At 34.3% G+C, this 20993-nt stretch overlaps 1 protein-coding gene across 1 annotated transcript; it reads right to left on the reverse strand.

Annotated features, from left to right (window-relative positions):
• Nucleotides 1–4117: 4117 nt before the first annotated feature.
• On the reverse strand, nt 4118–11697 carry LOC132286761 (heat shock 70 kDa protein 15-like). Its single transcript, XM_059789145.1, has 10 exons — nt 11477–11697; nt 9454–10671; nt 7753–7980; nt 7544–7639; nt 7232–7450; nt 5664–5858; nt 5431–5577; nt 5184–5333; nt 4955–5085; nt 4118–4841 (listed from the first exon to the last, which is right to left on the reverse strand). Exons 2-10 carry the CDS (start codon nt 10621–10623, stop codon nt 4619–4621), a joined length of 2559 nt encoding a protein of 852 aa, XP_059645128.1. The 5' UTR covers nt 10624–10671; nt 11477–11697; the 3' UTR covers nt 4118–4618.
• Nucleotides 11698–20993: the final 9296 nt, after the last annotated feature.

Raw genomic sequence — 20993 nt, forward strand, 5'->3', positions numbered from 1 at the left:
TTCTCACTACTACTGCTATCAATAATAACGTCACATACCTTATGGTTGATATAGTACTCTTGACCTTAAGGATTTCATCCAATGACAATCTAGATGTTTTGATGATAACAAACCATTAATGGTGTTTAAGGAATAATGTTTACATTAAGTGTTATATAGATTATACACATTCAAAGAACGACCTCAATAAAGCTATAAAGATCATTCAAAGTATTCAATTATTCAAGATCACATCAATGAAAGAAATGGATACAAAGAAGAGTTGAAGTTGCAAGGAGCCAAAGGCAAAGTCCATCCAAAGATAGCTTGGACTACAATGAGCAAGTAAGCAACTCAAAGAAATGAAGAAAGCAAGAGTACCTCAAAACTTAAACGATCATTGATAAAGCATGAAGAAAAGGGTAGATAGGTTGGTGAGTGTTTAGGGTTCAATGTCAAGGTATTTATGGATCCATTTGAAACTCATCTCTATAGGATTATGCATATCATCATTATCATTCATATATTCCAATATTCATTAGCAATAGACTATGCACTTCATACATATATATTTGCACATGAAGTTATTGCTAAAGAATGAGTTAGTTCAAGCTTGCTTAAGCTTTGGAAGAACTCATCACTTGTGCTATAAATGCTAAGACCATGTACATCAATCACATCATTGATAGTGGTCAACAATTAAGGCATATGAAACTTTCATTACCATGAGTTGGTAACGGACATTAGGACCCCAAAATACGCGTCATGAAAAACTGTGTTTTTAGCTAAGTATGAAAAATGGCTAAGTGTGAAAAATGAATTTTTGAAATAATGATTACTTCAAAATAATTTTTCCCGATAATAACTCTTTACACTTCAAATAGCCTAAACTGATTTTATGAGATTTTTTGATCATTTCTACATAAGATCAATATTTACCAAAACTGTCGGGAACCCCAATTTGTACTAAAACTGATTTTTCACATTTTGATTTAGTTGGATTTTAATTTTCTTATATTTTTTATTAAATCCAAATGGGGGGTACTTCCTTATTTACATTGTAAACTTAAAGTAAATGGACATATAAATACTGTAAACTGAAAACAAAACTATCAAGATAGAATTTTTGTCTGTCAGCCGACTGGTGATAATGCCCAGTATGTGGCAGCCGGCCGACAACAAAACAGAGAGTTGAGTTCTCAAATGAGACGTTTCGTCCGACCGAACATGAGGGTTCAGCCGACCGACAAGGGTTTCATCTTCTCTCATTCATTTCATTTATAGAGTTTGAGCTTCATTGATATTCATATATATTCTAGTTGAGAGCTAAATTTGTACATCAATTTTTGAGAGATATTTCTTGTACTTCATTGTTCTTGTTACTATCAATTGTAAGGGATTGGTTTGAACCACTGGGTTGGTGTGACCCAAAGGAAGACTAAGGGAAGGTTGTTCTCTTAGTAAGGTGAAGTAATGAGTTGCTTTATGTAAAGGTTTGCTCTCCACCCATAAGGAGAAGTTATAGTGGATTAGAAAGTCTCAAGAGGGGTCTTGAGCCGAAGAGTAGGAGTTTTCGAATCTCGCTAAAATCGCCGAGTCATTATTTGCAATTTCTCTTCCCTTATCTCTTTTACTATTATGTTATAAATTGTTTACTTTCATATTTTGATTTCATTTCTTGATTATTGCATAATTGGTTAAATTGTTGATTAGAAATTGTAAATCGATAAATTGCGAAAATTGACCATTGACTCTATTCACCCCCCTTTTAGAGTCAATTCTTGGGTAACAAGTACAACTTATACGGAACACATTATGACGCTGTGGGTGCTCCTCCTTCTTTGGCGTGAGCATCAACCTCCTCACGACTAAAGAGTGGGAAAGCAACTCGTCATTGTCTCCTTCAGTCACCTCTTCTTCTTCAAAGGTAAGGAACTCACTCCTCACCTTCATCTTCCTCATGCTCGACCAGATTTATTATCGGTCACTTGGGGCAATTGTTGGATTTATGGCCAAGTTCTCCACATCGAAAACACTTGCCCATATTCGGGTGTGCATAGGGATTTTATCTCACAACTAGGGCCCCCTTTCCAGCAAGGCCTATGGGTGCTGCGGGTTTGGCCTTTACTGGACCATCTCTAATGCCTCACCATATCATTGGAACGGGGGCTACCGCTGTCTATTTACCCATGTCATATGTAGGACGTGGGGTATTAGATGAACCACGAGACCGATTCTTCGACTTCTCCAGTAAAGATTCTGCTCTCTCTGCCGCCGTAACAATCTCGGACAGTTTGAATAACGGTTGCAGTGCCACTTTCTCTTCAATATCCCATCGTAACCGACCTTTGAAACAAGCCACCATGCTAAATTTGGGTTCCACCAGGTTATTACGGGGATGACAATCGATAAAATTCTTCAGCATATTCAGCAATCATTTTACTTCCCTACGTGCTGGACTGATATTTCTAATAAAGAACCTGTTCGTAATCAGGTGATAAAAATCGAGCTTTCATCAACTTCTTCATCTTAACCTATGTACGTATCGAATCTTTACCCTCACATGCGCTAGTAGTTTGCACTTGATCCCATCATGCTGATGCACTGCCTTTCAACTTATATAGGCCACAAGTTTGACTTGCTTCTCCTCTTGGATTTTCATTTAGTCAAAGAAACGTTCAACTTCACTAATCTAGTCTAAGAATTCTTCAATACGAAGATGACCTTGAAAGGTGGGTAGATCAATCTTCATACGAAAATCCCTGGAGTCATTAATTTCCTATCGAGCTCGATTATCTCTACACCTGTACGGTTCAATTGCTACCAAAACCGACATTTTCCTTATAAGTTGATAGCCTATTCGGTGGGTTTGGGTTGCGATTACCAACAGGACGTCCATGATCACCATCGTTGGGAAGCTTATTGTTCTCACGGTTAAGTTATACCGTTGTCAATCTCGCCAATATTTGACGCATAGTTTCATGCATATAAAAAAAGGTTCGATTAACGTTGGTCTGGAACTCAGTAAACTCAGCCCTCAAAAGAGCTATTTCATCACGATCACCGTCACTGGAGGGGTTGCTTCCATCTCGTGAACCGGTCATCGAAAACAAAGACGAATCTTGGATTCGGAACATTGCTCTGATACCAACTAACGTAATGGAAACGATAAAGAATAGGGTTAAACCCTTAAATTCACAAAGAACACACTCACAAGAGAGCTACTGAAATTATATTGATAATGAAGATGTCTGTAGACTTACATGTCTATCTTTATATAGGCAAATTTGATGGAGCAAAATCATCCTTAAATCTTGCAATGGAGAATAATATCTTCTATTGTTAGCAACTACACCAAATCTTCTTTTTTATTTTCTGAATCCTCCTTAATTCTTACAATAGAGAATAATATATTCTATTATTGGCAACTACTCCAAATCTTCTTTTGACTTTTCCTTATTTATTTATTTTTTCTTCTATTCTCTTTACCTTTTTCTTTACCTTTTCAGCATGATCATGTATATTCAAATAATTGTGAATAAGCTGTTTTACATCGGGCAGTGTCTCAAAAAAGGGAGTGGAGGTTATAGACAACAAAAAGAAGTGCCTAGAAAAGATCTATAAATGAAAATTCACTCCGATAAAGGCAATCATAACTTAACATACAAGTAAATATATCAATTTTATTTATTTTTTTACTTACTTGTTGGATTGTAATTGGCATGAAATCATGTAATACTTTCTCCACATTCTTAAAAAAAATAATCATCTCATTTACGGCCGGATAGGTACGAAAAGATATTCAAAGTGCCCAATGCACCGGCACATCGCACTGCTCGTACACGCGCAAAAATGGAGTTGGGCTGGCCCAATGCACAGGCACATCAAATTTCTTCCTAGTTGGTGACTTTTTTTATTATTATTATATGTAGAACCACGAAATTGATAATATAAAGCAACTTGCTTTTGTTTACCTGAAATCAAAATTTACAACTTAAATGAGTAATCAAACGAGTCCACATTTGGTGGTACGCAGTGTTCAACTCATATATGCTTGTTCATGTGTATTTTACACCGCACACTTCTTTCTCCGAATGCGTTCAGCCACCAACCACCAACGAAACCAAAGAAATTTAAGTAGAGAAACTAATGGGTTTCACTTGCAACTCTCTCAACAAGTCTCTTTCCATCAAGGAACAAATTGTTAAGTATTACAACCTGATGGCTTTTAGAGAAAGTTCAATTTTCCAACAGGTACAGGTGAAGAAATAAAAGACCTGAAGCGTCCTCAAAACACACACAACCGAACAGGGTCTATGCCCTTTTAAAGAGTAAATACATGTCTCTTTCTCAACAAAAATAGTAGGGGAAAAGAAAATTCACAATAATTTTACCTTTCTCTTACTTACCTTTCCGAAAATAGGATTCTAGAACCTACCCTATTTATAACAGAATCTTGCAAAACCATTCAACATGGAAGACGATCTCAGTTATCCAAACAACCCCACTATCAAACAATCCAAGGCCTCTCACCATCTGGCATGAGTTTCATGTTCGAAAAGTAACAGCGCTATAAACGGTACCCTATTGCTCTCTCACAAGACACTGACACGAATAAATAGGAGGGGGGTATGCTAAATTATGCAGTGCCAGGCACACTCTCGGCCTTGTCGGTTTCCATCGGCTCAGTAGCAGCTGGTGGTGATTCACTAGCCCCAGCCGCAGCATTCTCATTCGGGTTGCTGCTGCTGTTGTCTCCACCCTGAGGTTGGGGCTCACTTCCCTGTGAAGGTACCGCTGATGGCGTTTCAGGAGTCGCTGGTTTGGCTGGCTTGGGTTTCGTCATTATCGGCCTACAAAACCTGTTGAAGCAAATTCTATTTTTCAATATCTAGAGAAATGAATATCTTTCAGAAACTCGGTAACAATCGAGGTCCAATTCCTTTGAAACAACTTCGGGTAATTGGATCATTACCTGTCAACTGCTTCAGCTTTCTTTCTCACATCAGCTGACAAGAGAACTGGATTGGCATATTTTGGAAGTGAGTCCTGGTGCTGGTTTTTCTCTCTTAACCAAGCTTCGGCTTCTACACACTCGTTCAACACCTAGAATAAGGAAAAGACGAACAATCAAAATCTTCCTATGGCCATTTATGCTGGCCCCGAGCAGAGAGTAAGAAAGGGAAATTCATTTAATAAGTAACCTTCTGCTTCTCTGGTAAGTCAATGTGATCAAATTTAGGATCATTTGACATTGCAGCTTCTCTGTAACTATTGACACAATAAATAAATTGATCAATTACTGATCCTCTCTCCGAATGCTCCTTGTAGCGCTCCTCAATGGGGTCACCTTGCTGCATATTATTTACTCCAAATCAAATGCGGAAAAAATAATAATAATAATAACAATAACAAAAGAAAACCACCATTCAGCATAACAAAACAATTGACCTTCTTGAGCTCCTCAAGCTTGGCAATGTAAACGCCTTTGGTCTCATCCTCTCCCTCATCATACAGCCAATCTTCCACCTGCTGAAGCTTAGCAGTGAACTCCTCTCTCTCTGAATCAGTGACGAACTCTTGGTATTTGTCATGAAGCTGGAGAACGTAAAAAGGGCAGTGAGTTCAGAACATCCCAAGTTTCTACAGTGTCTAGTTTATTATGTAATGTTCATGTAACATACCTTGTTCCTCATTTCATAAACATAGGACTCCACAGCATTTTTCTTGTCTTTTGTTTCTTCCATGACACGGTCCTGCAAAGCCATTTCAAACTCCTTTTCCACTGCTTTTTGCACATCAACAGGTGCCATTCCTCCATACACCAACTCTGATACAGGGATGTTAGTTTTCTTCACCTTCTTCTTTGGAACCTCAACCTGCACGACAAAGAATTAATGCATTACATATACAAAATAATAAGTAACAAACAGGGAGGAAAAACAAAAAAAAAAAGAAAAAGCTAATTCCTCCAAAGACAGCTGTTGCTTGCTGTGGAAATGAATGTTAGTCATTGTAATTTTTTAAATTTAGATCAGTAGTAATGTTTAGCATGGCTTGGAAGTGGCCCTATTACAGGCAACCTTTGATCAAATAAATGCAAGTCAATCTTGAACTGGTTGAAGTAATTCCATAGTTTAGACTAATAGTTTTTAACCGGCCACAAGATATAAAAGGCAAGAAACACGGGTAGCATTAATAAACCATCCTTTTCAGGAAAGACCATATAAAATATCATCGATGGAGCTTAGAAGAGTGACACACCAAACTTCAACTCGAACTATATTAACGAAATATGGAGTTGTTTTACCCCATAATGATAGACCTCCTAACAAATTCGGAAGCAACAATTATATCATACACACGCCTTCTCCAATATATGTTGGGGGAGTACAGTTGAAAACCATGAAACAGAGCTGCAATTTCAATGATGAACAACGTATAGTCCCAGGAGAAAGTCCCATTTGGATGGACTCCAACAAGGAACTTTGACTCGTTTTCCTCCTCATTTGCTCATAAGAGCAAATACTAACCACAATCTTTTCAAGTGCAATTAACTTATAGTGACAATTTTTATCCTTCTAACTCTAGATTCATCCCATTCATTAGTAGAAAACACAAAAACCATATAGCAGATACCAACTCTTTCCACAGGAAGGGGATTTGAAGTCATCACATTTAAAGTAAGTCTCCCCATTTTAGCATTTGTGCACCACAAGGTCTGTCATACACTCAGCCTTGCACATATTAAACCAAGCCACCACCACCAGTAACTGCTTACATAGAGTCACAAGATCCAATGTTTTACAAATAAGGTCAAACCTTCTACCCAAACAAATCAGATTTCACACTAGAAGCTAAAGCATTGAATTAAGGAAAATGATAAAAGACCGGACGGTGTTATTACCGACTGAAGTGTCCACCGTTTATTTAAACACTTTGAGAGGAGAGAGACTATCTATATCCATTACCGACTAAGAGTCCCTGTTGGACACTGGTGGTTGGAGTCACACAAAAAACAGATGGTCAATTGTAGCATTACTCTTTCATAAATAGATGCAAATGTGGACGGTCTATTTTGTGGAGTGCTACAATAATTATGAAAAGCAAAGTTAGCAAGAACTACTCTACCAGTACGTCAATTAAAAACAAATTGTCCTAAATGATGCCTTAAAGAAGAAATAGCAAAAACATGAAATAGTTGTGGGTGATTAAATCTGTGTGCTGACTCATTCTAAGCAATATTATTTACCTTGGCATCCGTATCCATTTGGACAGGCTTTTCCCCAGACTCTGGAACACCATTCTCTGCCCCAGAAGCATCAGTAGCACCTTTAGCATCTTGCATGTTTACATCCGCTTCAGCACCTCCAGTGGAAGCTTCACTTGGAGGTCCGTCTGTGTCCATCTTAGTAGCTTCTTTTGCTGGCTCTTTTGTAACAGGAACTTCAACTTCCTCTTCTTCCAAGAGCTAGAAGAAACATCAAACAAATTCAACAAAAAAATCAAAAAAATGCTCAACTCAACCGCATGAAGAGTCAATGGAACTATCTCAAGGACTTACAGTTGCAGACTCCACCGATACAATGCCATGAAGATTAAGGCGAACTTTCACCTTCACTTTTGCCCGTTCACTATTTGTAGATTGAAAAGGACCAATCTGCCAATGAACATTTAAAATAACATCAAGAATTACATCAATCCCATAAAAGTCTTCACTTAGGCAGATCATAGAACTCAAGTCCTGACATAAACTAGTAGTAGATAAATTACCGTGTATGTGCTGATCTTTGCTGGTGCCTGCAATTCACTGACATCAGCATACTGAACATCTATTGTGAAGGTGCCTGATCTATAGAATGTCAGAGCCTTAACACTCGGGAATGGATTCCCCTTGGGGAAAACAATAGTGCTTTGTTGATTATCTACAGCTCCATTCTGGTTATCTGGAGCAGAACCTTTCCATGACAGAGCAATTGAAAAGGGAAAGCTTTCATTGACCTTCAAAACCAAAACAAACCAGTTGCTTATCATATGCTATAGCACATCCAGCTTTAATGCAATCTAGGGTAAAAAAAATCACTTCCACTAGTACCATCTCTTCAAATAAACAATTATGATAAAAAATGTTGATGTTGAGAAGGGAAAAGAAACAGATACTCCTTTTTCAAGATTAGAGATTTATAAAATACTTCCTGAACACACAACAAAATAAAGAGACACAATAGTTCAACCTTACTGTAGTAATTAGGTATCTTAGTTACAATGGAACCACATTTTCAGCACGTTTAATGTTGCGGTAGGACTAAAAGCACTTCTAATTTGAAATTTCTGAAACACAGAGAGAGAGAGAGAGAGAGGAGACTTTTTGAAGGAGCCAAAGCTCAAATTCAAGTAGAGATAAAAATTTATAGATTTCTATTTGTACAAAAAGAATATTAAAGTGCTTCCAGAGTCAGCACTTTTTTCACAGTTGTACGTAACATATATATATATATATATATTTGAAAAAAGATCTTATTTCAGGCTACAACAATGCCATTCGTACATTTTCCAGGCCTAGAGACATAATATGTCACATAATTCAAAGAAATGTACCAGTTTAACAACAGCAATATCTAAAAACATTTCATGTTGGCTTCTCTTGCAGAATATACGTGGAGAGTACGTCTCAATTGAGACTCCCCACTAAAAGCCTGTTCTGTAGGAAGGAGGAAGAGATGAGAGGGAGGAGGGACAGAAGGCCTTAATGATTTCTAATAGAGGAGTTTGGTAGAGAATAAGAGGGAAGGGAAAAGTAGGAGGGAAGCCCCTCCTCTTTAGGTCTGCTACATCCTCTCCTAAAAGAGTTTAGGAGATAATTGTAAAATTGTGACATAACGGTTCTCTTCCTAATTTCCATCCTACTCAACCAAACAATATGAACTCCAAAGATACCTCCTCCATCCCTCTTCTCTTATCTTCCATGACTTTCAATCTTCTATCCTGAGCATCAAGGATTTTGCAGGACTCAAGAGGGTTATTGAAACACACCAGAATGTTGAGAGACTGAATAAACCTAAACCAAGCATCCCATCAATTTATTGATACAAACTACAATATGGGGCAGTTGGGGCCAAAAAATATATGTTCTAACTTTTGTAGGGTGAAAATTGGAAAGAGAAATAACGTGCATGGAGACAATAACCATATGAATATAAATCGTAAGTTGCCTAACCAAGGAATGTAAATCACAATCACTGTGCTCACCGCAAGTAGTAATTTCTATTGACGGAACACCACATAATTCTTCGAAATGATTAAACTTTTAGTGTGATAAAATATCAGACACAACTATAATAATACAGATGTCAGAAATCACGTGTGCGCGCACACAAAAACAAAAAACCGATAGAGCAAAAGGAATGCAGAAAAGGAAATTTTCTGAAAGGAAAGAAGGCAAAGTGCAATCTGATCAGTGAATGACATTTTTACCTGGAACTCCCGCACTTTAAATGTGGGGCTGAGAATTGCACACTCTAGAGCACAGCCTTTGGCAATGCACTCACTTGCATTCATTGTGCGCCTAGGCTCCTTGCCAAAGAACTCTGTTAGTATCTTGATTATAGCAGGAACACGAGAGCCTGAACCAACAACCTCAACTGCATGGATGTTCTCAACGGAAAGGCCAGCATCTAAAAGAGCCTTCTCCAATGGCTTCTTTACCCGTTCCAAAATTGGAATGCTAATTTGTTCAAACTCCTCTCTCTTGATGAAACCCCTAACATCCTTCTCTTCCATCAAGCACTCTATATTCAAAGGCGCCTCAGGGTTTGCACTAAGAACCTTTTTCAGCTTTTCACAAGCAGCACGAAGCCGTAGACAAGCCCTAGCATTCTGAAAAACATCAATCTTGTACTCTCCCTTAAATTTAGCCGCGAAGTGCTGGAATAGAGCTTCATCAAAATCTCTACCACCAAGAGATCGGTCAAAAGAATGTGCCAATATCTTCAGCTGGCCTTTCTTGAAGCCAGCAATGCATACCTGCATGCTAGCATGCCCAATGTCAACAAATGCAACATTCAATTGATCATTCTCTGGCAAATCTGTCTTATAAATTCCAAATGCCAAAGCAGTTGCAGTAGTTTCATGAAGTAAACGAAGAGGATGCAGACCCGCAATTGTAGCTGCATCCAAGACAGCTCTTCTTTGAAGATCAGTGAAATAAACAGGAATCCCGATACAGCAATCCACTACCGCAGCATTCAAATTCGTCTCCGCAATGCTTTTCAAATTTGAGAACACCATTCCCAATAGTTGGGTTGGCGTAAATGTCCTTACCTCCCCCAAATACCGTGCATGGATCAGTGGATATCCATCAGGCCCTTCAGTCACAGTAAAAGGCAATGCTTTAAGATCCTGCTGCAGCTCAGGATCTGAGAACTGGCGTCCTAAGAGCCGCTTGATCTGAGAAATCGTGTTCTTCGGATTCATCATGCTTGATGCAGCCCCAGCAGTTCCAAGGAAGCGCTGCTTGTCGCCAAAGCAAACAATAGCAGGAGTCTCCCGCTTTGATTCCTCATTGAGTACAACATCAATCCCTCTTTGCCTTGCAACGGCAACCACGCCACTCTCATTCCCAGAATCAAAACCAACCACGCTCATCTTTGCGGGAAAATTTGATTGGGTGCACACGATCACTCAATTCCCAAGCTGAAAGATTACATTAAAGCCAGTACAATGCAAAATAGTTCAGTGAGAAGAGTCACCATGCAATTGTTCAAAAATATAACTTTTATCAAAAAGAAAGAAATACTCAAACACTAGTAATAAACAACTATCTCCAAATAAATCATCAAAGTACAAAATCTCATTATGAAATTACAACAACTAAACACGTAATTTTTACCACTAATAATCATGCTTCAATTTCCCTAAAAAAAGTAAAATAAAATCATGTTTCATCTATAAAATCATTCTACTCCAAACAAAAATAAATCAAAACCCTCACCTTCACCAATCCAAATCACATGCATTATATAATTGACATCTTAAAAGAAGTGTATTAATCACGTTAATACACAAGTTAAATATGCATTTAATATAAAAAATAAAATGAAAAAAATACAATAATAATAAAATTCATAGAAAACAAAATCATTGCATTGTAATCATTAGCGGATCTTTTCCAGAAATATCTCTATAGCATCTGAACATCGTACCAATTATATAACAAATCTTAAACACAAATAAACACAAGCAGCATGATTTCAACGTGATTACTGCTCAAAGTAACCTACACCACAAGTATCCCAATAACTAAATCCAAATAGAGAAGACCTAGATTCTAACCCAACTCAAACATTGCTGTATCAATACATACATATAGAGAGAGAACTAGATTGTGTCAGCCAGTTGAACAGAGAATAAAGCAGTCATCGGACGCATGAGTGAATCACAGATCTACGGAGTTCTAGGGAGAGAAAATAAAAGGGAGAGTTAGGGTTTCAGATCGTACCTCGCGACGGAGTGTGGATCGGGAACGTTGTGGCGTATGCGAGGACTCTCTGGAATTCTCCACAGAATGTGTTTGTCGTGGGAAAAGAAAAGTGTTATGTTTTGCAAATCTAACAGAGCTTCTGAGAGGAGAGAGAGACCTTTAAATAGGAGAGAGAGAAAAGGGTTTTGGAAATTTCTATTGAGAGAGAATATACAAATCGGTTGGGTTTGATTTTGCGATGGGGCGGTCAAGTGGTCCTAGAGATGTCTAGAGATACTAGAACTTCTAGAAAGATCTTGAGAGATGATGGGAGAATTGTATGGGTGTAGTAGGGCTTGGTGTGGCTATGGGCCTAGTTTGGGGTGCAGTTAATTAGGGCTTCTTCAAGGAGGGGCTAATGCAGCCATTCTAGCCCATCTAGTTAAAACGGATGGCCCAACATTGCTTGCATTATGTATTATTTTGATTTTTTTCTAGCCTGAGCTATTACAAAATTGCAGAATGCCCCTTAATCTATTTTTTATTACAAGTTAGCCCCTAAACCATCAAAAGGTTGTATCTTGACCCCTTCAAGTTAGGGCTGCACATGGTGCGATTCGGTACAGTTTCGTCAAGAATCGGAACCGATCTCAACAGTTCCATAAAAATGGAACCGGAACCGTTGTCTATGGAACTGAACCGAACCGGCATTCACGGTTCGGTTCCACGAACAGTTGACTGAATTCAAGATTATTTTTCTGTAGTTTCCTTAAACAAAATATAATAAAAAAAATAAAAACATAAATAAATACAGCAAACTGATTGTCAATACAATAATATTACATCCCATGGTACTGAATTTGTGATACTGAAATTGTGAATTGCTGAAGTCTAATAGTCCATTAAACTTACAAAAAACTGAATCAACATCATTCACTAATAAGATTATTCCAAAAAACTAAACCCATTATGTTGCATGTTGCTGCTAGCCTGTCATTCTGCCAAGTGACTACATTCTGCTGCATGCTATATGCTGCTACCAAGTGCTAACCAGTGACTACGAGCTCGTTTGACATAACTTTTGTTTTTGCTTTTATGCAAAAGAAAAAGATAAGTAAAAGTTATCACTTCTATTTAGCTTATCTGTTAGTGTTTTGGGAATTGTATTTTAAAAGAGCTTTTAAGGTCAGAAGAGTTTTTAATGTATATATTTGGCAAATCATTTGTTGAAGCTCTTCTAATGCTAAAATAACTATTTTGCCCCTAAATTGAGTGTTTTTTGGACTGTTTGGTAACATAAAATAATTAACATGTTTTTTTTTTTTTTTTTTTTCCTTATATCTAACTTTTTCTAAACACATACAAACAACCCTTTCAGTATAATCAAATAATTCAACATGACAGATACAAACAACTCATTCAATATAATCAAATAATTCAACATGCCATATATAAAATATTACATTGTATTGAGCATCACCTAACAAAATAACAACCCATTCAATATAATCAAATAATACAAGATGTCATATATAAAAATAGTACATTGTATTAAGTATCAACCAACAAAATATTTATCCAATTATGAGCTCCGTAGCAATTCTATCTTGGATAACCTACACTCATCTCATCATTAATATAATAATACCAAATATTCATTTAAGTATTAGCTCCGTAGCAATTCTATCCCGGATAACACTCATCTCAATAGTATCATCACTTGTGAACGAAATATCGGATTCGCCAATTTCCTCGTTGAGTACATAATCATCTTTTCCATTATATGTTTGAAATTCTATGTTAGCAATAGCCACCCTCCTTATAAAATTATGGAGAGCCATTGAAGCACTAACAATGGCAACTTGTCTATCAAACTAAAAATTAGGCATATGATTCTCCATTTTGCCTTCCACGCACCAAAGTTCGTTCTGTAACACTTCGTAATGAGGAATGTGCTTGATTAAATATTTCTCGAGATCTTCTAAGCTGACTACCACGCTAAAATTCAGGAAGATGGTATCTTTCTCCTCTATATAGAGCTAAAAAACTTTTCATGTTTGGATAGCCAGTATCAACACAGTAGTACTTATCTACAAAATAAATATTCACCAATAATGAGAAATTGTTATTCATACAAATTCGTATAATAATGCTAATAAAATATTAATAAAAACAAGATATTGTAAAAAACCATTTGGTAGTTTAGGAAAATTTATAGCTGGGTCTCGATAAGCTTTGAAAAATATTTTCTTATCATGTGTAGTTCCCTCCCATCCCGACCACACAAAGGTAAATAGCATGTCAAACATGCATACAACCATTATATTTTGAGTAGGCTATCCCTTCCTACCAATATAAGGGATTTGCTCATTTACTGGAAGTGATGCAATAATATGTGTCCCGTCTATGGCTCCAACGCAATCATGTCAATATAATACATATGGATATGTACACATGTATAATCAATAACCATTAACAAATATGAAATTTCCTAATAAGTATATATATATATGAATAATTACCTTAAAATATGGCCAGTATTTCGGGTTGGATCGTATATAATACAGAATTTCATCATAATTTTCAAATAGTTTAATCTCATCTAATGCCAAGACAGTCATTTTCTCTAGCACAAGACCAAATTGCCTACTCACTGTTTCACCAAAATTTTGGAACCATTATTGAATCATTCGATTTCCAACTCCATGTCCTAAAGTCATAAAGAACATGCCCACTGCTTCCTCTAATTGTATACCCGTTGTGGATTTTAATCCATAACTTTTTAATCTATCACATAATTTTAAAAAGACATGCTTTTCTATGCGAAACATTTCATGACAACGATTGTCATGTCCATCAAGAATCTCCATTATAAACTTCCATCCTGTATGAGGGAGTCCCTACATGGGTTTTTCATTAAAAAAAAAAAAAAACTATTTTGATGATGCACTGCTACACATGATGCTGTAAGGATGATTTGATTGAGTTCCATATCATCTCTTTTAACATGTTCTAAAATCCCCTCATATATGTCGTTCTTAATATCACTATCATTCTCCACCACAAAACTAGAGGAAAAATAAATTAAATAATCAAAATATATAGGAAGAATATCATAGAGCAATATCATATAATCCATGTCCAAACAAAGTAGTACATAGCAAGAATATCATACATCAATATCACGTGATCCATGTCCAAAAAAACCTAGTACATAATACATCAATATAACATAATCCAACTCCAAAAAAACCTAGTACATAGTGCGATTATCATATATCAACATCATACAATCCATGTATTAGCATCACATAATTCATGTCTCAAAATTTTAATACATAGCAAAAATATTATATATCAATCCATATTCCAAATACCTAAAACATAACAACGCAATATCATAATGCCCAAAAACCATGTCCCACAGGTAACATTCAACCATGCAAGTTGGCTCTCCAAGTCCTCCAAAGCTACAGACAGCTCATGATATTCTCGATTTATAAAGAAATTGATCCCAACCTATATATATAATTAAAATCCAACAATTCTAAAAATAAAATAATAATAAAACATGCTATTAATACTCCGATTTAATCCTAATTTAATCAAATAAAATTAACTTAATATTTTTTATTAATCCGTTCTAACCAAGATTTAAATTAATAATTTAATTATAGTGTTGATACTCAAGGTGAAATCCTTATGGGTTCTAAAAGGAAAGTTAGAGAAGAACTCACCTGAAGGTTTCGAAACGAAACCAACGCTTCAAGTTTTGATTGTCTCTTCCAATTCCAACGTTTTTTCTCAGATACGGCCTCCTCCTTATCAACCTTCTTTTTTTCTCTCTCTGTCTCTATTATTTTTCTAACGTGAAAATCTCTTAACCCTAATCCTTATGTGTATATATAACCACATTAATATCATAATCCTTTTCCAATTATGACTACCATATAAAACCTTCCATAATTAATCATTAATTTATTAAATCATATATACATGTATATATATATATATATATATATATATATATATATATATATATATTGACATATATACCCCTCCATAATGATTATTAATTAATTATATTTATATATATATAATTAAATATATAATTATTTAAATATGTTCATAATCATCGGCCTTTAATAATTAACCCAACAAGGTTTCTTTTAAGCCCAAGATCACATCCATTGGTCCCACTCATCTTTAAGCTCAATCCAATTAAAATAAAATAATTAAATTAAATCTAATAATTACAAATAATTAACAAACAATTCATACAAGCATAAATACACACAAATCAAATAAACAATTCAATCAAAACATTTCACAAAGCAAAACACCATATCAATTCAACAAATATAACCACAAAATATAATCTAATTAAAATAAGACAATTAATCTAAGCACTCAATTAAATAAAAATAAATCATTTAAAAATACAATTAAAGCAATTAAATTCAATTAAATCAAACAAATCATTTAAAAATAAAATAAAACTAATTAATCCCAATTAATAAATCATTTAAAATATTGGGGTATTACATTTTTCTCCCTTAACAAAAGGAATTCCATTCTCGGAATTTACAAATCCATGAAATGAAAAGTTTGATTATTTAATTTCAAGTTTTCATGTTCCTTTTGTCCGTGTGGAAATTAATCCATTCACACGTACTCATAATTACTAACTAATTTATGCTCATTGCATTTCTTTGCAACTTAATCTCACCAATTTATATGTGTTGGTAAATGTTTCATTGCTGTAATTTTTTTTTTTGCACTAAAGCACATAAAAACTCCTTTACACACATGGTGTAAAATACATATTTATATCCTTGCCAATAATAGGCTATTGCTTAATAAATAAAATATAAATCATTACATAGTAATGTGATAACCTCCTTTCCTTTCTAATCAACATTACTTCCCCTATGGGAGACAATTTGAGTAAAGACCCAATTGTCTATATTATTTAGGACTCTTTTTTACTGCATGTACTTGCTATAACGAATAAACCACCTTGTCATCTAATTAGTGACGACCCCAATGGAAATAAACTTCCCTCACAACATGGGTATTCCTACAATATTATTTGCAAAAATATCTCCCATCGGCCACTTTAATATGGAAAATAACTGCACAATACTAATGATCTCTATTAATCACACCTAATAACGAATATACCAGAACCTTTGGAAGTAATGATGGGTATTGCCACTATCATTCAATCCTGACATTCTATATTCTGATACGCCTTAGCATGTAGTCTACATACCTTATTTGTATATCTCTAATCAGCTAAGTCCATATTTATATAATTGATAAATATAAGTACACACTAGAGACTCTCACCAGACTAGGGCAGTCTCAACCGGATAATGAATATCTCATGCAAAACGCACACAAAGATGGTCACGAGTCATCCTTCTACCAGGGCCCACATATCCTTAAATCCCGCTACCCATCTCAATTGGCAATATACGCCTCCATCCTAACCATTGATCCTGAGACTCAAGCTCATATCGTGGCATATATTTATACATATATAAAATCCATTATATCAAAACATAAAAGTAAACTATCCAACCATATTATTTCAATGGCATGCCATCCAACTATTCCGTTGACCTGACACGAATAAGTAGGACTTAACTCTATAGTTAATTCGTTCCTTTAGAAATATAAATAGGTAGTACTTAACTATTCCGTTAATCCGTCCCTAATATACACAAATAGGTAAGACTTAACTTTTCCGTTAATCCGTCCCTAAAATACACCCATATTATTTTAATGGTGCATAAATCTATAAAATCCATAATTAATGCAACATATATAATTATACATCAAATAATCCAGAAGTAAGCAAAATAAAAATCCGATAAATACATTATTATATTATAAACCAATACATGATTAAAATCACATAAATATACATTGAAATTGCTAGAATAATATTAAGCAACTAAATCTTTCATTCACAACATGTAAGTTAATTAAAATTTCAATGTATATTTATGTGATTTTAATCATGTATTGGTTTATAATATAATAATGTATTTATCGGATTTTTATTTTGCTTACTTATTCAAGTCCTTAGCATATTAATGTATATTATGCATTCTGAGATTTTAACTAATCTATTTCAACCATTTAAATCACCTAATTTGATCTAAATAACCTTGGAACACCCCAATCCTCAAAACAGAACTTAAAAACCAATTCTACAATTACATTCATCCTCCTTGAACAATACTGAGTGTAGAAGTAATAACTTTCCACAATTCAGTTATCTACTCTATCTCGCATCTGTGTTTACCGTGTGAACATAAACTATTGACATTCGTAGTCTATGTCATTCAATCAGTTTTCACAATAAATATTGTCTCCCTACATACTGATTTAGCATATGATTTAGGCGCCTATACTCCTTCCTCCTCAAATACTTTCCAAATCGGTATCTTACCATTTTCTGATAAGACTCAACGATTTACCATTAGGACGAACTAACGAAAGGAATATAGAATACAGTGAATCCTAAGCTTAAGCTCTAAGTAAAAGAGTACACAACGCGGAAGTCACACAACGAAAGACACTTTAGGGACACTTGAACCTGGGGTGCTCTGATACCAACTGTGATACCTCCTAATTTCGGAACACGGGTTGATCAAATTCGCACACAAAATTAAGGGATATCAAAACATATTAAGGCAATTTAAACAAGCACAGAGTACAAAATGAAATAAAAGAATAAATAATACGCTAAAGAAAAACTAATAAATAAAATTTTCCATTAATAACTCACAAATGGTTACAACTGGGGAATCCCATAACTCAATGATCCTTTAACCAAAGTCCACTATCCATAAATCCATTAATAATTACTTAAGTAATAATATCCTACTTTGAAGTAAAATAGAAAGAATAGATAAGTCCTCCAGCTGCGGATCCTCAACCTTGAGATTTGAACTTCTAATAACCTGAAAAATAAATCGTGGGTTAAACCCTACGAGCAAGCTCTCTCTACCATGCCTCTGAAAACCAATAAGCAGACCATCTCTGATCAAAACCAAACCTAATAAAGTTTTAAGTTTAATAAAGATACACATATGTATAAATAATTATATACAATATAACCTTCACATCCATTAATAGGTTCATTAATTTTCAAAACCATTAAACTAAAATTAAAACATAATCTTACCTAAACCAATCCACAATCTCATTCTCTTTTAAAGATAAACCTTTTAACCTTAATTCCATTTAAAATAATTATTTAATCATTTAAATAATAAATCATAATCTAAGGAATAATTCCGTTAATCCAAAACCCTATAACCACTAATGAATGATTTTATTTATTTAAATCATAAAGCAAAGATTTATGTTTTGGCAATTCATCCATGCTTTCTCCAATATTATTTTATTAATATATATAAAATAATACACTAACTTATAAATACTCAATTATTCTAATTTAAGAATAACAAATCCTAATCCAACCTATACATACAATAACCATAGATGAAATTTTAATCATCTAACATATAACAATTTAATTACGCTTTGGCAAATCAAACATGCCATTATAAATATATTTATTTATATATTGGCAACTTAACAATGCCTCTTTAAGTATTTTTATTTATACATTGACAATTCAACCATGCCTCCATAAGTATATTTATTTATACATTGGCAAATCAACCATGCCTCCTATGTATATATTTTATTCATACAAATAAGATAATATTTTTAAACCTTTGACAACTCACCCATGCCTACAATTCATCCATGTACCAATTTTAGACTCAACAATAGCTAATTCATACATAGACATCTCATTCAGATTATAAGCATATCACTAATTTAATAACCAGTCCATCTAGATATATCAAGTAAGAATAATAACACTAATAATCTTAATTGACACACATATATATACACATATATTATATAATATATATGTGTATAATCCTTCCTTAATAATCCTTAATTATTTAAAATCACATATACATATATATCAACAATTATATATGTATATATACACACACACACACACTCACATCTATCCATACAACTCATAAATTAAATAAACCATACACACACACACACACATATATATATCATCCTTCCACAACTAATTATTAATTTATTATATTAGTAGCAAATTAAATGCTACTAAATATCGTCAAAAATGGTTTCCCATAAATACTCCATCTCGGTTTAAATAATTTTTTGACACCGTCTTACTAAAACGTAAATATCTCCTAGTAAGATGGGAATCTGATAATGAAATTGGTACCATTGGAAAGAGGACGAAAAATCCTTAAATTTGAGCTCAAGAATGACCCAATTTTGATTTAAGATGACTGAGTTATGACCGTTTAAATTTTGAATAACAAAACAGGCAGAATAATAGGTTGAGCTCAATCGCTACTGTTAGCGCGACCGCACCGGATTAGAGACTCAGATTCTGACAAGTGGTGCACTCTGATTCAGTGTTGCATCAACTCTGATGGTGCGCGCCGCACTAGATTCTTTTTCTATTGACCAGATCTAATCTATGGTCCATTTATGCGGTGCACTAAGTCTCCATGGAACTGTACCGCACCGAATTAATCTACTTACCTTTAAATGATCCAATGGTCCAGATCAGCGTGTGTACCAAATTCCTATGCACTCGCTCACACTGGATTTCAACCCTATTATTGCGCATATACTACTGACGCCTCCAGTGTGTATATATATAAACAATATTTATATAATTTTGCCAAAACAATATAGAAAACAATTCTAAAATAATTCTGAAAAATATAAAATAAATTCAAAAAATTTAGAAATATTCTAGAAAAATTTCAGAAAATTCCTACAACTTCTATAAACCCTAATTAACCCTCTTGGGTCACTGATTAAACATAACAATGATTTTAAATATTTATTACCTATATGTATAATTAAAATCCAATAATTCCAAAAATAAAATAATAATAAAACATACTTTTAATACTCCGATTTTATCCTAATTTAATCAAATAAAATTAACTTAATATTTTTTATTAATCCGTTCTAACCAAGATTTAAATTAATAATTTAATTAAAGTGTTGATACTCAGAGTGAAATTCTTATGAGTTCTAAAAGGAAAGTTAGAGAAGAACTCGCCTGAAGGTTTCGAAATGAAACCAACGCTTCAAGTTTTGATTGTCTCTTCCAATTCCGCCATTCTTTCTCAGATCCGGCCTCCTCTTTATCAACCTTCTCTTCTTCTCTCTCTATCTCTCTTATTTTTCTAACATAAAAACCTTTTAAGCCTAATCCTTATATGTATATATAACCACATTAATACCCTAATCCTTTTCCAATTATGATTACCATATAAAACCTTCCATAATTAATCATTAATTTATTAAATCATATATACCTGTATATATCAATATATATATATTGACATACATATTGACATACATATCCCACCATAATGTTTATTAATTAATTATATTTATATACATATAATTAAATATATAATTATGTAAAGATAATTATTTAAATATCTTCATA

Source organism: Cornus florida, unplaced genomic scaffold (genome assembly GCF_030987335.1).
Source record: "Cornus florida cultivar Cherokee Brave unplaced genomic scaffold, ASM3098733v1 CherokeeBrave_3.0.0_Hap2_Chr11, whole genome shotgun sequence".
NCBI classification, from domain to species: Eukaryota; Viridiplantae; Streptophyta; class Magnoliopsida; order Cornales; family Cornaceae; genus Cornus; species Cornus florida.